This window comes from Conger conger, chromosome 3 (assembly GCF_963514075.1).
Source record: "Conger conger chromosome 3, fConCon1.1, whole genome shotgun sequence".
NCBI lineage: Eukaryota > Metazoa > Chordata > Actinopteri > Anguilliformes > Congridae > Conger > Conger conger.
The window spans coordinates 7,224,348-7,242,927 of NC_083762.1; the positions used below are offsets into that span (position 1 = coordinate 7,224,348).

Sequence of the window (18,580 nt, forward strand, 5' to 3'; positions counted from 1 at the left end):
ACACTCCATTTGAAACCAGGAGCCCAGAGTGTTCTTATTTTTCTTCATAATCCAGCTGCAGTGCATTTTGGAAAAGGAAGACTGCCGAGGGACAACCACCAATGCTGTCTTTTTCAACGTAGTTTAGTTGGGTAACCACTTTGAAAATCGAAATTTAAATGGCTCCGTTCCCCGTATGTTTGAAACTGACTCTGAAATGTGAAAACAAAAATGACGTAATAATAACGTGGCAATTATGAAATGTTATATTTTGCAATATTGTTACAATATTGTCACTGAATGTTAAAAAGTGCCAAGGAAATAATTTCATATTAAACTCACATACTGTAATCAATGATTCTGTAACAGTAACCCTACGGTATTGAGCAACGGTAACATTTGACCGTTAGTCTGTGCCCCATTGGATGTAGGTACAATAGAGAACCATTAGGTGGCGTTTTCAACGTCTGTTTTTATTCTCGGAGCAATGCTTCAAGCCAGTACCTGCTACCCACGAGGCCATGCTTTGGTAACTTGTGGATTATTTTGACCACATGCAAATACATGTACATCGAGGGTACTGTGTTGGGAGTGAAATAAACACAGTTGAAAAGCTTACTAGAGACGACGGCTTAGTGCACTGGCAAAACAGAGAATTTCAGAATTAGTGTTTTTCTTTCATGTGGCTGCAGTTGAACCTGTGGGGTAAGTGTCCGTTTGTTGTTTTACTTTAACCAGCCTTTCCAGCGCATTTTACATCTCATTAATAGCAACAGTGTTTCTTAACGTTTTCTTGATTTTGTTTTAATTGATCAATGTGGAGCCTAAAAACATTTGCCTGCTCACAGTTTATCTTCCTCTAATATGTATCATTTAATCGGTTCTCGCTCTGGCACCGTATTTGTTTCTAACTACATTTGCTCAAATATTTAAATGCATTAAAAAAATAAAAATAAGGCAGTTGATCTGCCGCTGAAAGTTAAGTGCCAAATCAGTAATGCAGTGCTCATTTATCTGAGGATGGAAGAATGAACAAATAGAGACTTAATGCTCGGTATTATGAGTTTTTCTATCGCGTTTAAAAGCCAGTCACTGTTAGTGGATGTGCCCATCTGCAGCAATTTCACCATACGGTGTAATTGAACTGTGATATACAGTTTATTTGCTCATGTTGACTACAATCATCTTTACCTTCTATTCAGAACGCGGATACCATTACCATCAGGCACAGATACATAGTTCAAACAATGACCAACTAATGGAGAGGGTGAAACGCGTATGAGTGTGCCAGTACCAGTTATTTGAATTCGTAGAAAATGGAGCATGTGGCCTCGAGATTGAGTTTGAAACCGGGACCAGGGGAAGGCATGAGGCAAAGACAACTTAAAGAGAGGAATGCAGAGGATGTCGGGGAAGAAAAGATCGATACAGATGGCGCGGACTTTACCTCTGAGAGTCGTGAGGCTAACTGGAGACGCCCTGCTTCTGACGGGACGGCGACTGTGCGCAAGGTCAAGCCAAAATTGCGCTCTACCAGGGCCGTGTGTTTCCCCAGTCAGGTATCCACACGGAGTCCAACGGAACCGGAGACCGAACTCACGTCGGCCACACCTCGGGAGGCTGCAGCCTTAGAGCCCGGTTCATGTGATCAGGACCGGGCGGCATATGTTCCAGGAGAAAAGGCAGAGGACGGAAAGAGGAATGGAAAGGAGGAGAAGGAGGAGGGTAGGGCAGAGAAGAGAGGTGAAGAGGATGGGGGGTTTGGGGAAGATGACGGGGGAAGAGGGCCCAGGCGGAGAATACCAAATAGGAATGCTAAACTAAGGGAGGCATTGAAGACGAGGAGGACGAGACTAGGGGGGAGTGTGGAAATGGAGGGCGCAGAGGGCGGGAGAGCGGACTGGGAGAGGCGCAAACGATGGACCAGGACTGGGAGAAAAGCGAGGGGAGTGGAGCTGAAGGAGCAGAGCGGAAGTGAGGCAGACGGGGAGCAGGACGAGGCCCGGGCGTCCGGAGCGGAGCGCGGGCCGGAGCGCTCCCCGGAGGGAGAGACGGAGAAGAGGGGCTCGATCAGTCACATCTTCCTCTCCCGTATGCTCATTAACTCCTCCGCCTCGTCCTCGTCTTCCTCCTTCACCTACACCTCTGACGAGAGCGACGACGTCTTCAGCGAGAAAGAGGACACCGCGACGAGGAGGCAGAATATGAGGAAGGTGAGCAAACGTTGTGTCTGCCCCCCGAACCGTCAAACCTTTCTGTCCGAGGCCGTTACAGACACATGCAGCGCAGTCAGCCTTATTGAAATGTTTTTTATTTAATTTTTAAATTATTATTATTTTGTGGAGTTTGAGAATGAAAAGAAGATAAATCTGTTTCCTCTTGGAACAAACCCTGTGCTCACCCTGAACATCAGAGTATATACACAGATGCACCCTTGTACTGGCCACTAGTGACATCCCCACTTGTACTGGTCACTTGTGAAGTGCTCACTTGTACTGGCCACTAGTGAAGTGCTCACTTGTACTGGCTACTAGTGAAGTGCTCACTTGTACCGGCCACTAGTGAAGTGCTCACTTGTACTGGCCACTAGTGAAGTGCCCACTTGTACTGGCTACTAGTGACATGCCCACTTGTACTGGCCACTAGTGAAGTGCCCACTTGTACTGGCCACTAGTGACGTGCTCACTTGTACTGGTCATTAGTGAAGTGCTCACTTGTACTGGTCATTAGTGAAGTGCTCACTTGTACTGGCTACTAGTGACATGCTCACTTGTACTGGCCATTGGTGAATGATGACTCTTGTCTGTTTGATGGTTTTGCTGTGAACAAGTCAGGCTGAACTGCAGTAGGTGTAATATTTTCATCTTCAACCAGGTGTAAATGAGCAGGGAATGACTGTGGAGTAGGTTTTCAGTCAGTGCAGAGCATAGCATGACCAGGGATCCAAACGAAAAGGAAGCAACTCTTTCCTATGTGTCTGTGTTTAGGAATATGTGTCTGTGTTTGTCAACATTTTGTATTTAGCATCAGTTCCAGGTTTCTCTGAAAGAAAGTCTTGTTTATTTTGTCTCATTTTTGTCTGTATCTATATCACCATCCTTTCTCTCCTCATTTGATTTGCATGGGTTTGAATGAGGTCCTTGACTGAAACAGAGTTGTATGTAGCTATTTGAATGTGCTCCCAGACGTATTTGCATGAGACCTTTGAGAGATAACGAGAGGAGTGAAGGGTACACACTGTGTCCCCCTCCCAATATCTCGTCTTTATTTCCCAATTCTCACTCTCCCAACTCTGATAATATTACAGTAAGCTGAGGTCTCCGCACCTAAACGTTGACAATCATCATGTTCAAGAGCAAGAAGAAGAGTTGAGACAGTGGCACTACAAAGTCTTGTTGTCTGAAATCACAACTGCCCACATAATGCTTAGTCTTTAAATTAATGATTAAACTGCCATTCTGTGTGAAAGGTCAAAATGCTAGAATGAGGATGTTCGTTTTAACATATACTGTATTGCATGTGTTTTTGCTGCGTATCAGAATAAATATTTATTTGTTCTCTCTCCCCCCCCCCCCCCTCTCTTCCCTAGAGTCATTCCTGGAAAACATTTATAACCATGATCCAATGGCCAATGCGTAAACAGAGTTCCTGGGTACAGCTGGCAGGACACCAAGGCATGTGTACAGAGACATGTATCTCTTATGTCACAGGTGTCAAACTCCAGTCCTGGAGGGCCGCATTGTCTGCTGGGTTTTGGGTCGTTCTTGGCACTGGTGGTTCATTAAAGTCATTGATTGGCTAAAGAATCCACACGCCTTGTTTCTCAAGGCCTTAAAAATGGGAAAATAGAAAGGAAACCAAAAAAAAAGCAGCCCTCCAGGACTGGAGTTTGACAGCCCTGTCTTGTGTGCGTACGTGTATACGCCGATAGGCCGAAACATTATGACCACCTGCCTAATAGCTCTGAGCCGCCGAGGCATGGTCATGGACTCTACAGGACCTCTGAAGGTGCCCTGTGGTATCTGGCACCAAGATGTTAGCAGCAGATCCTCTCAGTCCTGTAGGTCGCGGGATGTAGCTGCCGTGGATCGGACTTGTTGTTCCAGCTCATCCCACGGATGCCGTGGAAGTTGTGGCCGGGAGCGACACCTTGACCCCCCTTTGTTATATTCCTCAAACCGTTTCCCAAACTATTTATGCATTGTGGTAGGAGGCATTATCCTGCCACTGCCATCAGGGAATACTGTTGCCATGACGGCGTGTGCCTGCAACGATGTTTAGATCGGTGGCACGTGTCAAATGTACGTCCACAGGGGTTTCCCTGCGGAACATTGCCGAGGGCATCACACTCCCTCCACTGGCTTGTCTTCTTCCCACAATGCATCCTGGTGCTATCGCTTCCCCCAGTTAAAGGTACAATAGGTAATTTCTGACTTCTAACGGTCAAGAGAGGAATAGCAGCAACAAACACGCTCAAGCCACAACACTACCCCTTCTCTGTAAACGCAGTGACGTTGAAACGACATTGGCTGTGGCAATTTGAACCAATTTTCAACCAATGAGCTTGAATTATTGTACAGCTATGCAATGTTTTGGTACAGAGTGCCGGCCCATCAACTGCATATTTTGAAACCTGAATTTATTCAATGATAGGAAGGGATTTACAATGTTTTAACACAAAAATCTTACCTATTTTACCTTTAAATATTTTACTTTGTATTGAACCTGCACATGTACGTATGTATGTTAAGGACAAAACTGACTTGCCTTTGTATTACAATGGTATCACAAACTTGTGTAAAATCTAAAGAGAACGGTGCCTCTGTCTCTCAGATAATTTCCAGCCCAGTGAGGGAGGGGAGGTTCTGAAGCGGTACAATGCTGTGGAGAATTCCTGTTTGCAAGCTCTTATGAAGGACTCCCTGCGGCAGTTTGTCCCGTCCTACTACGGTTTGACCAGCAGAGGGAGTGAGAGCTATATCCGATTAGAAGATCTACTGAGTGGTCTCGCCTGCCCGGTCATAATGGATTGTAAAATGGGTATCAGGTACACAGATAAAATATAGAGCAGTGTTTCTCAGGTCACCATGCTGGCAGCTCAGTGTGTGTGTGTGTGTGTGTGTGCATATGCGTGTGTGTGCACTGGTGTGTGTGTGTGTGTGTGTGTGTGTGCTGGTTTTTGTAAGCTCAGTTAATAATCAGGGTCGATTGAGTTGTTAACTGGATACAGACGACGCAGGGTTTTGACTGTATTTATGCTGCAATGTCCATTTTACAGACTTTGACACACTTTCGCGCACAGTGTAAAGTTTGTCTCTATGCTATGGCTGTGCTCCTTTTCAGAACCTACCTGGAAGAAGAGTTAGCCCGGGCACGCTCCAGTCCTTGCCTGCGCGCCGATATGTACCAGAAGATGGTGAAAGTAGACCCAACAGCTCCTTCCGCGGAGGAGCACACACAGGCCGGCGTGACAAAGCCACGCTACATGCAGTGGAGGGATAGCATGAGCTCGACTTCAACGCTGGGCTTCAGGATCGAAGGGATTACAGTGAGAGATGTTGGCCCACGTAGCGGCATGCGGTTAGACTAGCAATGAACTAACATCTAACATACGGACATACAATGCACTTTTGCATATGCTCTACACGTGCGTTTGTGCGTTTGTTAAATAACGAGATCCCGTATCCCTGTGAATAACAGTACAGCCACTTGAAAATTTACTCTCTGCCAGTTTGATTGGTCTGAATAAAAAAATATTAGTAAATAAAACAAATAACATTTTCATAACAAACTATGCGATTGTTAACTAACCTGAAGGCTGCAGTAATCTTATTTTGGTACTTCATACAGCTTCTCACTATTATTATATTTTTATGAATGTTCTTTTCATCTCTACAGGAATATAATAAAAAGAGATATTTATCAACAGCATGCCCACAAAAACAATGCCGTCCTGACCAGCCCTATAATTAGCACAAACATGTTGGTTAATGGCGGCACGGATGGTGCAGTGGGTAGCACTGCCGCCTCATAGCAAGGAGGTCCTTGGTTCGAATCCCAGTCGCGTCCCAGTTCTCCCCGTGTTTGCGTGGGTTTCCTCTGGGTACTTCGGTTTCCTCCCACAGTCGCAAAGACATGCATGTTAGGCTGATTGGAGAGTCTAAATTGCCCATGGGTATGAGTGTGAGTGAATGGTGTGTGTGCCCTGAGATAGACTGGCGACCTGTCCAGGGTGTATTCCTGCCTTTCGCCCAATGTATGCTGGGATAGGCGACCCTGTTCAGGATAAGCGGGTTCGGATGATGGATGGATGGATGGATGGATGGAGGTTAATGGACCCTATGCCTCTCAGGGGGAGGACGGAAGAATTCTTCGGGACTTCAAGAAGACCCGAAGCCTGGACCAGGTGACCGACGCCCTCCTGTCCTTCACCAAGAGGCGGTCACACATCCTGGTTAGTGTCCGCCCCACGTGCAAGCATCCAGGTCTTGCGTTTACAGAACACGTGTGAACAGTTTTTGCACTTTTCTGGACTCGGAAATGGAAAAGGAAATGGCCTCATTCTTGTTTAATTCTTTCCCTGCCTTCTCCCTTGCAAGACATACAAGTCTGGATTCAGCATTCTTGAGTGCATCATCTCGTTTAGTGTGGTTGATCTGGCTCATGGCACTGTTTTAATTCTGTGCTACTTTTGTAAAGTATTCTTTGTAATGCTCACAGGGCCCTGTGGGTGGTTGTTTTTAATGACACGCTGAGGATGTGATGAGTGTGTTTGAAGGTGGTGTTGTCAAGGGTGAAGTAACACTTCTCTTTGGAAAATTTAGGATTTTTTTTTGCCAATTTACTGCCAGGGTGACAGGCTCCAAAATAATCCTACAGCAGCGCTGGATTTGGCTCTAATCCTTGAGTGGGAGATAACAGACCTGGACTTGGTGTTTCTTTTTTGCCCTGGTCGATCACCACATTCTAAATAGCTATTAAAAATATTTTTTATGCAAAATGTTAAGTATAAAAAAGTTAAAAGGGATGTATTTGAGGTCCAATTTAGTCTTTTCTTTCTTTGTGCCCCACCTTACTGTATATATGTACAAATCATTGATTGTAGGCATCAGGAAAGGTGCCCGATTTATGTACACATACTCATGGTCTCCTGTTCCATTATGTCCGTTTCACTCACTCTTCTCCCATTTATATTCTGATCTTTTCTGCCCCCGTGTTCCTTCTCCTGTGATCGATGCACCTTTGCTTCATCTTCCCCCTTTTCCCAGGAAGCATACCTGTCCAGACTACACGCTCTCAGTGAAGCCCTGAAAGAGTCTGAGTTCTTCAACACCCACGAGGTACGTCGGTTTTCATTTGCCACCAAGTCAGCCTTAACACAGGGGTGTCAAACTTCAGTCCTGGAGGGACGCAGAGTCTGCAGATATTTGTGCTTTCCTTTCAATCAGCAGCCAATTAAGGCCTTGAGAACAAGTTGTGTGGACTCTTTAGCCAATTAAAGACTTTGAAATGAATCTCTCATGCGGAAACACACCAAAAAACAGCAGATGCTGCGGGCGTCCAGGACTGGAGTTTGACACCCCTGGCCTAACACATCGATGCATTCAGTTGCCTCACCCCAGTGCCACTGCACTTCTCCGCTGACCAGTCTTCCCATCCCCCCCTCTCCCCCTCCTACCCGTCCTCCGTGTCAACCTCTATCCAACAGATAATCGGCAGCTCTCTTCTCTTTGTCCATGACCGCACCGACAAGGCCAACATATGGATGATCGATTTTGCGAAGACCACCCCTCTTCCTTCCGGTGTGCATCTGAAGCACGACGTTCCCTGGGTGGAAGGCAACCGAGAGGATGGGTACATAATCGGGCTGTCCACCCTCACCTCGTTGATGAAAGAAGCTCTCCAAGCTCTTGGACAATATCAGGATGAGCGTAACACTCCTGCTCAGGCCGACCGTCAGACAGGGACACAGGGTGGAGCACAGACGGGCGACGCCGTTCGCGACCACGTTTAAAACCTACAGCAGGAGCGGTGCATGCGGTCACCGTGCCGGTACCTTAGGCAAACGGACCATCGCCGAAACCGGACTGAGCTGAAGAGCGACCGCTGACGGAATCCAGCAGAACTTTGCCCCCCCCTTGGAGCGATACGGGGTTAGCGGGAGTACCATGTCGAAACGGTACACAGGCCTGCTGACTGGATAAAGTGAAAGGATGACTGGGTAGATTTAACCATGACTGTCCTTGGAACATCAACCATGTTGATCTCAGAGAAAAAAAGAAAAAAAAAGATCTGATGTTCATGCACACGCCACTCTGGCAAGCAGACAACCAGGAAAAGATTTCAGTTTCCAGGGCAACAGAGGCTGAGTCTAGGTCCAAGACAATAAAAATGAGTAGGTGCACTGTACTGGGAGAGTTCTACATTTGGTGTGGTATGGTGTGAAACACAGCTGTTTAACCAGACATTATATAAAAAATAAACAGTATTATTATCGTATATTAAATGCATGCTGCAGGGCGGCAGAGCTGTAGAATGGTAATGAAATGGCATGTTAAACTTGACTCTGATGAATAGGATGTTTTTTTTAAGAATGTTTGCAAAGCTTATTAATAAATGACATACCCGAGTCAGTCGAACAGCAGAGTAATGTCTAATCAAAGCAGGACATTTAGAAATGCAAAGGGAAGAAAAGAGAAAACCTCCACATACTGGGTAGGAGACAGGCGTTAGAGAGGACTGGAGGAAGGTAAAGTATTGGGACACACCAGGAAGCATGCGAGCAAAGGAAGGGACGTGAACCGCATGACTATGAAACCGATAGTCTCTTAACCTCCTAAGACCCGCACTCTTTTTTGGTATGCATTTTTAATTTCTCTTTGCTATTTGGGCTTATTGGGACCTGATAAGTATAAAAACTAAGCATCATCTTTTGACATGATGTAGTTGAGAAAAATGATGTCCACATATGTGGACTCTGTCTTAAGAATTAAGTATTATGGTTGTACAGCCCAAAATGTGGAGTCCACGCATGTGTACGCCAGGTCTTAGGAGGTTAAGTTAAAGGGTATTTGGGTTTCCAATTTCAATTGGCTTATCCTTTCCAATCAAATTTCAGGTGATAACCAGTTGTTTCATAAAGAATAAAAACACTGGTTTTATGATAATTCAGGTCTGGAAATCAGTCGTGCTGTTCTGCATTCAACAGCCTGTATACACAACCTCATGCGCATTGGGGTTCCTATGCAATTAGAGAATGTTGGCGTTTGAGTCCCCATTTTGGTTTCAACTGCTTTTTCAATTTAGTAAACAATGTCAAACACCTGGGCTCATGCAACATTAAAGAATTTGTACAAAAAAGGCTAAAAAGTCATGACATCATGGAAGAGGGGGTGCTGCAAAAATATTAAACCACACACATTTAAAATAACTCCACACTGACTTGAAACTCATGTTTAATAATTTTTTATTCCATCAATCGCCTTCATACAACACTGCCTTTGGTTCCGTAGACTTGGCTCCAGCAGCGGTCCGCAGATGGTGCACTGCCCAAAGCTCCTCACCTGGACTAAGGGACCTTGAGGTCTGCTCACTGGCTACAGGGGGGGGACATACAGCAAATTAGATCATACATAATACAGTTATGGTAAATGGCTAATGGCTGGCATTTATATAGTGCCTTTATCCAAAGTGCAGAACAATTGATGTTTCTCATTCACCCATTCAGACACCAATGGCGACTGGCTGCCATTCAAGGCGCCAACCAGCTCGTCAGGAGCAATTGAGGGATAGGTGTCGTGCTCTGGGACACTAACCCGGCCGGGGATCGAACCGGCAACCCACCGACTGCCAGACAACCTCCCTTACCACCTGAGCCATGCCAACCCCCTGCCTTATCCTCAATGTTATCCTTAATGCTAACTAGCATTACGCTAATACTAGCATAATGCTAATTCCTGACATGGTGTTCTGCAGAATGGTTGCAGTTGGTGCAAAAATGTTCAGAGGGGTGCTACATAGGTAGGAACTATCCCCATCCCACACAGCCCGATGTGAAGTTGTCCAGGATGATGAACACTACATAATCGGAGGGGTGTGAGGTTAGGGCAATGCCAAGGCGTCCTAATATTAGAACAGGTTTTACTAGGGGGGTGGGGGAGCTTGCACAAATAGAGTGCATTTAAAAGCGACAGTGACAAGGTAGTATTATGCAAGGTGGTCCTGGCAGCAAGTCTACCATTAGGTTTAGGCCTAATGAAGCAATAGTGGCCTTTCACGTCAATTCACAAGACCTTCAAAAGTTCCTTTAAAAAGGTCTATGCCAGGGGTGTCAAACTCCAGTCCTGGGGGCCACAGTGTCTACTGGCATTTGTGGTTTCCTTTCAATCAGCAGCCAATAAAAACCTCGAGAACAAGGTGTGGAGTCTAGCCAATGAGACTGACATGCATCTCTTATGCAGAAACACCAAAAACCAGCAGACACTGCGGCCCTCGAGGACTGGAGTTTGACACCCCTGGTCTATGCCAATCCAGTTTGATTTGTAGCATTTGCCTTAGTAATATCCATCCATCAATTTCAACAAGTCAGACCGAACAGCATATACAACCTATTTAGCCCAATAACTGCCTAGTAATGAATTAGTCATTCTAATTAACACAGGTACCCCTCAGATACCTTCGTTCCTACAAGGAAGTGCATAGAAAGCACTGTTCATGGCTTGTACAAATCAAGAGCAACGAGAAACCTGAACACACACACACACAACTCCAGTTTAACCGTTCATACCGTTCAATTTCCGCGCAGAACGTTCAGCGCTGGCAGCAGCCCACTGTAGCTCGCAACGAGTCGTTACTCATCCGTTTACCGCAACGACATCACATTAACCTGAAAGCAAAAGCATCAAATGAGTACATGTTCTGGGGCTAGCAACACAAAAAAGAAAATTGGCAAAAATAAACTTTTAAAACCCTTTTCCTTTTTTTCTCTGCGGAGACACGGGCTACGGTTCGCGCTTCCGTTTCTGCTCCAGTTTGCTTCCTTTGTTACTGTGGTTCTTTCAGCTCTCCGCCAACGGTCGTCCCCTTGTGAATTTGCGGGCATGCTCGTTTCTACAAACTTGACGTTTTCGCCGCTCAACCTAGATTTTCCTGCATTACAACGAAGTTAAAATCCACCGTTCATATGAACTTGATCTTTGAGACATTACTCCAGAAGAATATGAACACCATTTGGTACACTCAATCTGATGGTAGCTAATAATTGGAGTTGGAATTACTTGCAAAAGTGAGGGGGGGGGGGGGGGGTGCAGCCAATCAGGTTAGTCTTCAAAGTAACAGTCTCCCTTTGTGAGTCTCAGAACTTGTTTGAATTTTGTCATGTTTGAATTTTGCTTGAACTAGAGCATCCAGTAACAACTATTGGGGTAAAAATCCACAGTACACGAACAGAGATTCCTTTAGGCAACACTAAAGCTTTTACTGGGCAATCAACGGCCACTTATCTGAAATACAACGGTGGGCTCAAGCTTGAAGAGTTGTGTTTGAGGACCTCTGTCGATGTTAAATGGAACACTGAAGTTGCCGTACACAGAAAGCTTTGGGGGGGGGATGAGAACGTAACTCGCGCCAATCAACTTACTGCACCAAGACGAGAAACAAAAAGGTTTGCTTTGCTTACCATCTGTTGACAGACTTCTGGTTTGTTTTATCGGTCGAGTTGAAAAGATTCTGGTGTTTTGTGAGTCGAGTTCTTTGGTTTGGTTGAGGTCTTGGCAAGCCCTAAGGATTGGGCTTTGACGTGGAATCCATTTCTACTGAGGAAGACTATACCGACACAGGATTTGAACAATGACAGTTGCTCCTACAGTGACACCAAAGGTCAGACAAATGATCGGCATGGGGCAAATACTAAACAGGTAGTCTAAAATCTAAAAGGCCCCGTTAGGATGGAATGCATAATTCAGGGTCTCTAGCAAGTTGGTGACTAGTGAAATCTTGAATTTCAGTTTAATGTGACTGGTTTCCCATTGAATATCCACCTGCTTGGCTCACAAGATTGTTGATTAAAACTTTTATTAATAAATGAAAGGCATCATTCCAGGGATTTGCAGTATTAACAGCACTAATGTACAAAAAAAATCTCAACACTTAAAATGGCAACAGTACTACCATATAGGATGTGAGGGAGGGGGGTGGGGGGGGGGGGGATAGAAATGTAACAACTTATTTTCAACACTTAACTTCTCAAAAGAAAGTCAAAAGTTTGGGGGGGTGGGGTGGGGGAGCTTAGCTTTTGTCCACAGAACTTTAACATCCATCTTGGTTTCATTTCCCTTTAGGTTTCCTCCTCTGCAAAAATGAGTGAAAGTAAAAAAAGGGGCAACCAAAAAAAAATAGAACACCAAAAAAAAAGAAGCAAATTTTTGAAGCCTCTCCATTGGTTCTTGAAAAAAAGAAAAAAAATTGTCCCATTTCAGTATCTGCTCCGGGCGAGCCCGTGATCGATGCGGCTGCTTCCGCCCCGCCCTCCCCCGCGGGGCGCCCCGCGGCCGGAGCCTCCGTAAGCGTCACGAGGAGGGTAGCCTCTCTCGATGGGCGGGGGAGGGGGCCCCCGCTCCTGTCTGCCCATGCGCTCGCCGCGACTAGCGGAGGAGTACGGGTCGCTGCGGCTGCCGGGGTAACCGTCGCGACCGCCGTATCCGTCCCGGGAGCTGCCGCCATAGTCGTCATAGCGACTGCTTCCGCTACTCCCACCGTAGGATGGAGGGGGGCCCCGCGAGGGGGGGGCGCTGCGAGTGTTACCTGCAGGGTCAATGGGTCAGGTAATTTGCATGGTCAGCACTTTTTTTTTTTTTTTTAACACATTGATGTTTTTTTTTCTCTGCATTTCTCTTTGTGCCCATTTTGAAGCTGAAAACAAACATTTTTCCAATTTCTTTTTTTGCTTTGCTTTTTTTTTTTAAGTTGATTTTTTTTAGGCTCAAAGTTTAAACATCGCTAAATATAAATCAGAAAATTGACTAGTATACAACTATTTGAAGAGCTTAAGTGCCGCATTATTGTACATCCATTGTATCCAAGTTTTAAAAAACTGAACATTTGTGAGGATTAAAGTGCAACAACTAGCATGCCACTGTACACTCGAGGGTCAAAGGTCATTTCCTTCAGGAACTCCAGCTGTTAGAACTGCAGGTTAGCCACTCCCATGTTCACACGAGCTTCTTCATAGTTTGCTGCATGGTTTTGGTTGCTTTAGGACACGCGTTTCCAGAAACGAGGGTTATGTGCAAGACTCCTTCGTAGCATAGCAGCATCTGAGGCTCTGGAGAACGTACAGTCGAGTTTCTCGCCCTTTCTTTATACTCAACAAATGCCATTCCCACAGCATTTATTCATTTTATTACTTTTTTTTTTTTTTAAACCGTTCGATTTCATCTTTGGTTCCCTGGTCCACGGATGACTGTGCACATAGGAGGGAAGCCCTGCAACGCTTTAAAACATTATAACATTTTTTCCATTACAAATTGGCGGATGCTTACCGTAGCCGTCGTAAGGGTCCCGGTAGGAGCCAGAACCCGGCCGGTCCATGTAGCTCCTGGCCTCTCGGGCACCACTGTAGCCACCGTCACGCTCACTAGCAGGGAGGCACAGGATAACATCGCTGAACACAAGGACACCATTTAATGTTTAGACAAACTGACTTTGCAACCCTAATTATAGGACTAGAGGACGTGGGAATACCGAAAAAGCAAGAGGAAAGCTTTTGAACCCTGAGGCCTGATCGAGTGACAATGTCGTGGGAAGGGAAATTGAATCTCCTGCAGTAATGAAAGGGAAGGGAAGACTTGGACTGCGTCGCCTGATATCAGTTTCCGGCAATGAGACTGTCGCTACCAAGACTTGGCTAACATCAAGTCGTAAAACCCTGGGAGATAGCTTAAATTAGCGCTTATTTGGAGCCCAGTAAAGACCAGATCGATTAATCTGTACCAACCGAGGACTGGTTAGTGAGTGAAGCACATTCCCGGAATTTGACACTTAATTTGCATCAAATGATCTGGGTCATAGCAGGACAAGGCTACAAAACATAACGCCATGACAGGGGTGTCAAACTCCAGTCCTGGAGGGCCGCAGTGTCTACAGGCATTTGTGGTTCTCTTTCAATCGGCAGCCAATTAAGGCCTTGAGAACAAGGTGTGGACTCTTCAGCCAATGAAAGACTCTTGAAATGCATCTCTCGTGCTGAAACATGCAAAATGAAAAAAAAAAAAAAAAAAAAAAAAGCAGACAGCAGCCCTCCGGGACAGGAGTTTCACACCCCCGCACTACGACATTCAATCGGCGAATGCCAAACCCGGCCGTACCTGTAGCTCCGCGACATGGAGCCGTACTCGTCGCGGGAGCTGGAATGCGGGTAGTCCCGGTAGCTGTAGTCGCGGGGCGGTGGTGCGTAGTCCCGCGTCTCCCTCGAGCTCAAGTATTCCCGACTGGAGTAGCTATTACGCGCAGGTGGGACACAAGACAACACCACTGATTAGCCCTGCGCTGCAAGGAGCACACCTGATGAAGCGACCACAAAATATTCCATACAGTCACACCATTATGTTTTTTGTTGTTCAGTTGGTACTTACAAATGGGAGGCTTTACATGCAAGCACTCCAAGTTCACCCACCCACCCGCCAAAAATTCAGAAAATATCTTGCACCTGTCTTTACTGCTGTAATGGTCATCCCTGGGTGAAGGGTAGTCGTCTCTTCGTGAACCCATAGAGTCCCTGCGGGGTGGTGGAGGGCCGTAGGGGTCTCGGTCTCTGGACATGGGAGCTGGAGGAGACCATTAACCTTACATGAGACCAGGGAGCTTCATTGCATCAGACGGCAACAATGAAGATATGACAATTTAAGGGCATGCGTACGTGTGATCAGGTGAAAGCACAATGCACACCGTGAACATGTCTGACGGTTGAATGCACGCACTGCACAAGTATGACAATCACCTTTTTTGGGACCAAGTGTGGAAAACTGAACATACTTTAATATATTCTGACCATTATACAGGCTCCAGCTAGCAGTGTCTAAACCATGGGTGGGCAATTTCAGTCCTGGAGGGCAGTTTTGTTTCCTCCAATTACACTGGTTGAATGGGCAGCACGTAGCGTAGTGGTTAAGGTAAGCTCAGAACTTCTTAGAGGACAAAAAAGGCAATATCATCAAGAGATCAATGCCACATGATGTCATCATTGCTTACAAACCGGGTTCTTCAGGTACTTTTTATTTTGAAGCTCTTAAAATAGTGCATATGGGCCAATCAACATTCTATTGATAGCAATGTGTGCATCCAGTACGGATTCAGGGGAGCTATGCTACATTAATGCCTGGGACACGCAAGGTCGGTGGTTCTAATCCCAGAGTAGCCACAATAAGATCCGCACAGCCGTTGGGCCCTTCAGCAAGGCCCTTAACCCTGCATTGCTCCAGGGGAGGATCGTCTCCTGCTTAGTCTGTACGTCGCTCTGGATAAGAGCGTCTGCCAAATGCCAATAATGTAATGTGCTAATCGGCCGTACGCACCAACACTAGTTCACTCAGATAAGTAAAACCGTATCATACAGGGACAACAGACTGACTGGCATTGATGCATTCATTAAGAAAGGTAGCTAAAATGTGCAACTCAAGATGACAAATGTTAGAGCCAATTAAGGCCAGTGGTCGGCATGAAAACCGGAAAGTGATGCGGCCCTCGTTGGCCACCTCTGGCCTAAATGATACTAAAATGAGCGTCAGCTCCGACTCACGCCTGCCCATCGGTCCAGACGGCGCCGGCCTCTTGGGGGGTGGCCCTCCGTTGCGCATCGGGGGGCCCCTCTTCATTGGGGGCGGACCTCTGGACGACATCCCCTTATAAAAGGGATCTGCAATCCACATTAAATCGGCGATCATTTCTGCCCATCGGACCATTACACTCCCCTGACATTTATAAAAAATTAAATTAAAAAAAAAAAAACCCCCAAAAAAAACCTGACCACCTATGTAAGCTCAGAACTTCTTAGAGGACAAAAAAGGCAGTATCATCAAGAGATCAATGCCACATGATGTCATCATAGCTTACAAACAGGGTTCTTCAGGTTCTACTTTTTATTTTGGACCTCTTAAAATAGAGCATATGGGCCAATCAACATTCTATTGATAGCAATGTGTGCATCCAGTACGGATTCAGGGGAGCTATGCTGACAACGCATACAGCCTCAATTTAGAGTCCCAAGACGACCACTTCAATTGGCATACAACACCCAGAAACTTAAGGTACAATAGGTAAGATTTTTGTATTTAAACATTGTTTCAAGACCATTGTAAATCCTTCCCATCATTGAAAAAAAGCCGACTGACATGTTGACTGCCTGTGTTTATAGTCCTTAAATTCGGGTTTCAAAATATGCAGTTGATGGGCTGGCACTCTGTACCAAAACATAGTATAGCCAGAAAATAATTCAAGCTCATTGGTTGAAAATTGGTTCAAATAGCCGTAGCCAATGGCGTTTCAACGTCAGCGCGTTCACAGAGAAGCGGTGGGATAAACGGTGTAGTGCTACTATTACTCTCTTGACCGTTACAAGTCCGAAATTACCTATTGTACCTTTAATATATCGTTGGGCAAATACCTCTGTCTGGTGGGCTTCTCATGCCACTCGAGAATCCTCCTCTGGATCCGCGTGGGCCTCTGGGCAAACCGCGATGTAACGAGGGGGGACCACGTCTGCCTCCGGATTCAAACTGGGGCTTCGTGGCTTGTTCCACTTTGATCGGCTTACCATCAAGGGACTTAAGAGAAAATGCTGTGCGTTACCAATCCGAAAAGCAGAAGATGGGGGACCAAAGAACTACAGCCACAACAGAGATCCAATAACTCACCTTCCCGTTCATTTCCCGAACTGCATCCTTTGCATCGGCCGGGTTCTCAAAGGTCACAAAAGCAAAACCTCTCGACTTGTTCGTTTCACGATCTTTCATCAACAGCACTTAAAACAAGGGGACAAAATACAATAAGTGAAACTCAGGTGGAAGTGATTGCGTAAACTTATGTTCCTACAAATTTCACTCAAGAGTAAGAACACTGCGATTTGGTGAGCAACTCATTGCTAAAAGAAAATGCAGAGGCACTGGCCTCCTCAAGGCATAGCCATGGCAACCATCCACGCAGGGCGTTTGTGCGCGCGAATTGTTTTAACGATTCCGTATTTTCCAAAAGGATTGTGATCCTTACCTTCAACTATTCTGCCATACTTTCCGAAATATTGCTCAAGGGCCTTTTCGTTAGTCTCAGTGTTGAGCCCACCGATGAAGAGCTTCCCTGGTCGGTCTGCCTCCGCCATTATCGCGCCTCAAATCTAAACTAAGAAAGAGATACAGATGTGCATCACTGGAACAGGAACCGTGAGCTTGGCAGTTATTGGTGTCAGGGGACGGCAGGTTAGGTATGGGATACCTGTTGCATTTATAGCGAAGATTAATTGCGGCATTTCAGTATGCCTCAGACCGCTTTTGTGCTTCAAGTTATAGCAAACCACCACTTTCTGTATGACCACGCCAAGCAAGTTCCCAAACAGTAAAATAACGGAAGGTAACGTGAGTAGAGAATAGTGCAGCAATATCCGAGCTAGGCATAGTTCCACCTTTACAAATAAAAATACCGACAGGCCGGGCAAGACAAAATGGAGGACTGCAATGAATGGCAAGGAAGGAGGGATGTCATTGGCCAGCTTGCATAATGAAGGTACGATTTCTTTTAACAAGTAAAACTGCCCACAGATTTAACCACTTATCCTTATTTATACCCATACATGCTAGCTAGCGGAGTAAGAACCCACACAACTGAAAGGAACTGGTAATTGCAGGAAAGCAAGACCTCTACAAACCGAACTAGCATTGAATAAAATGGCGCCGCGTCCATGTGGTTCACGATGTAGCGAGTCAGTTGCTAACAAAAACATAGGTTGAGACGTTATTTCAAGAACTACGGAAGTTGTTGGCCAACTGAGAAAGCAATATAAACGGAGGAACCCATACGATGCATAGAAGTTGTTAATGGATTGCAAAACAAGACTGATATTTGTTACAAAAAAAGTAATGAAATGAGCTCATCCACTCACCTCCAAATTGACGCTGCGCAACAGGAGGCAAACAAAGGCGTGTGTGTTTTTATACTGATCACGTGTCTGTAGCGTCGACGATATCCTGTCCCGGAAATGACGATTTTTCTTCGGTGGCGCTTGAACCTATGTCTAAACAGCACAGTGCTGTCTCCTGTTGTTATCACATGGAACTGTTCCATATAAAGGCAGTATTTATTTAAGGTTGTCCTGTGGTGAAAAGTGGTTACCTTTGGCGAGTAGTAAGGTTGGAAAGTGTGGAGTAGTTAGAACGGGGATGAATTGACTTGAGAATATGGACTATGAGGTGGTGTATGGCGTTAAAAGGAAAAGGAAAAATGGAATTGAAAGGGATATTTTGGAATTGAGGAAGGGATATTTTTTATAGAAATTAAAGTGAAAGGAAATGATTGGGAAGTAAGTCGTGTTTAGTGACAGCCATAAAGTGGGGAGATT

At 45.6% G+C, this 18,580-nt stretch overlaps 2 protein-coding genes, 1 long non-coding RNA gene and 2 other non-coding genes across 7 annotated transcripts; 1 reads left to right on the top strand and 4 right to left on the bottom strand.

Moving 5' to 3' along the window:
- Positions 1–1,841: 1,841 nt before the first annotated feature.
- si:ch73-22a13.3 (inositol-trisphosphate 3-kinase B) lies at positions 1,842–8,538 on the top strand. Its single transcript, XM_061233473.1, has 7 exons — positions 1,842–2,192; positions 3,569–3,653; positions 4,813–5,026; positions 5,323–5,527; positions 6,332–6,433; positions 7,248–7,319; positions 7,688–8,538. Exons 1-7 carry the CDS (start codon positions 1,851–1,853, stop codon positions 7,991–7,993), a joined length of 1,326 nt encoding a protein of 441 aa, XP_061089457.1. The 5' UTR covers positions 1,842–1,850; the 3' UTR covers positions 7,994–8,538.
- Positions 8,539–9,428: 890 nt separating this feature from the next.
- On the bottom strand, positions 9,429–11,520 carry LOC133124315 (uncharacterized). Its single transcript, XR_009708305.1, has 2 exons — positions 10,766–11,520; positions 9,429–9,575 (listed from the first exon to the last, which is right to left on the bottom strand). It is a non-coding gene; the product is annotated as an uncharacterized LOC133124315 (long non-coding RNA).
- Positions 11,521–12,034: 514 nt separating this feature from the next.
- Positions 12,035–18,212, bottom strand: LOC133124314 (RNA-binding motif protein, X chromosome-like). Of its 3 annotated transcripts, none has more exons than XM_061235412.1 (9): positions 18,125–18,212; positions 17,239–17,367; positions 16,887–16,993; positions 16,637–16,796; positions 15,773–15,889; positions 14,684–14,801; positions 14,343–14,474; positions 13,518–13,612; positions 12,035–12,780 (listed from the first exon to the last, which is right to left on the bottom strand). In XM_061235412.1, the coding sequence occupies exons 2-9, from the start codon at positions 17,345–17,347 to the stop codon at positions 12,452–12,454; spliced, it is 1,167 nt and encodes a 388-aa protein (XP_061091396.1). In that variant the 5' UTR covers positions 17,348–17,367; positions 18,125–18,212; the 3' UTR covers positions 12,035–12,451. The 3 variants fall into 3 exon arrangements, with proteins under 3 accessions (XP_061091396.1, XP_061091395.1, XP_061091397.1); XM_061235411.1 differs by having other exon boundaries at positions 17,239–17,362; positions 18,125–18,149; XM_061235413.1 differs by lacking the exon at positions 15,773–15,889 and having other exon boundaries at positions 17,239–17,362; positions 18,125–18,153.
- LOC133125357 (small nucleolar RNA SNORD61) lies at positions 15,149–15,221 on the bottom strand. The gene has a single exon (XR_009708434.1). It is a non-coding gene; the product is annotated as a small nucleolar RNA SNORD61 (small nucleolar RNA).
- LOC133125358 (small nucleolar RNA SNORD61) lies at positions 16,010–16,082 on the bottom strand. Its single transcript, XR_009708435.1, has one exon. It is a non-coding gene; the product is annotated as a small nucleolar RNA SNORD61 (small nucleolar RNA).
- Positions 18,213–18,580: the final 368 nt, after the last annotated feature.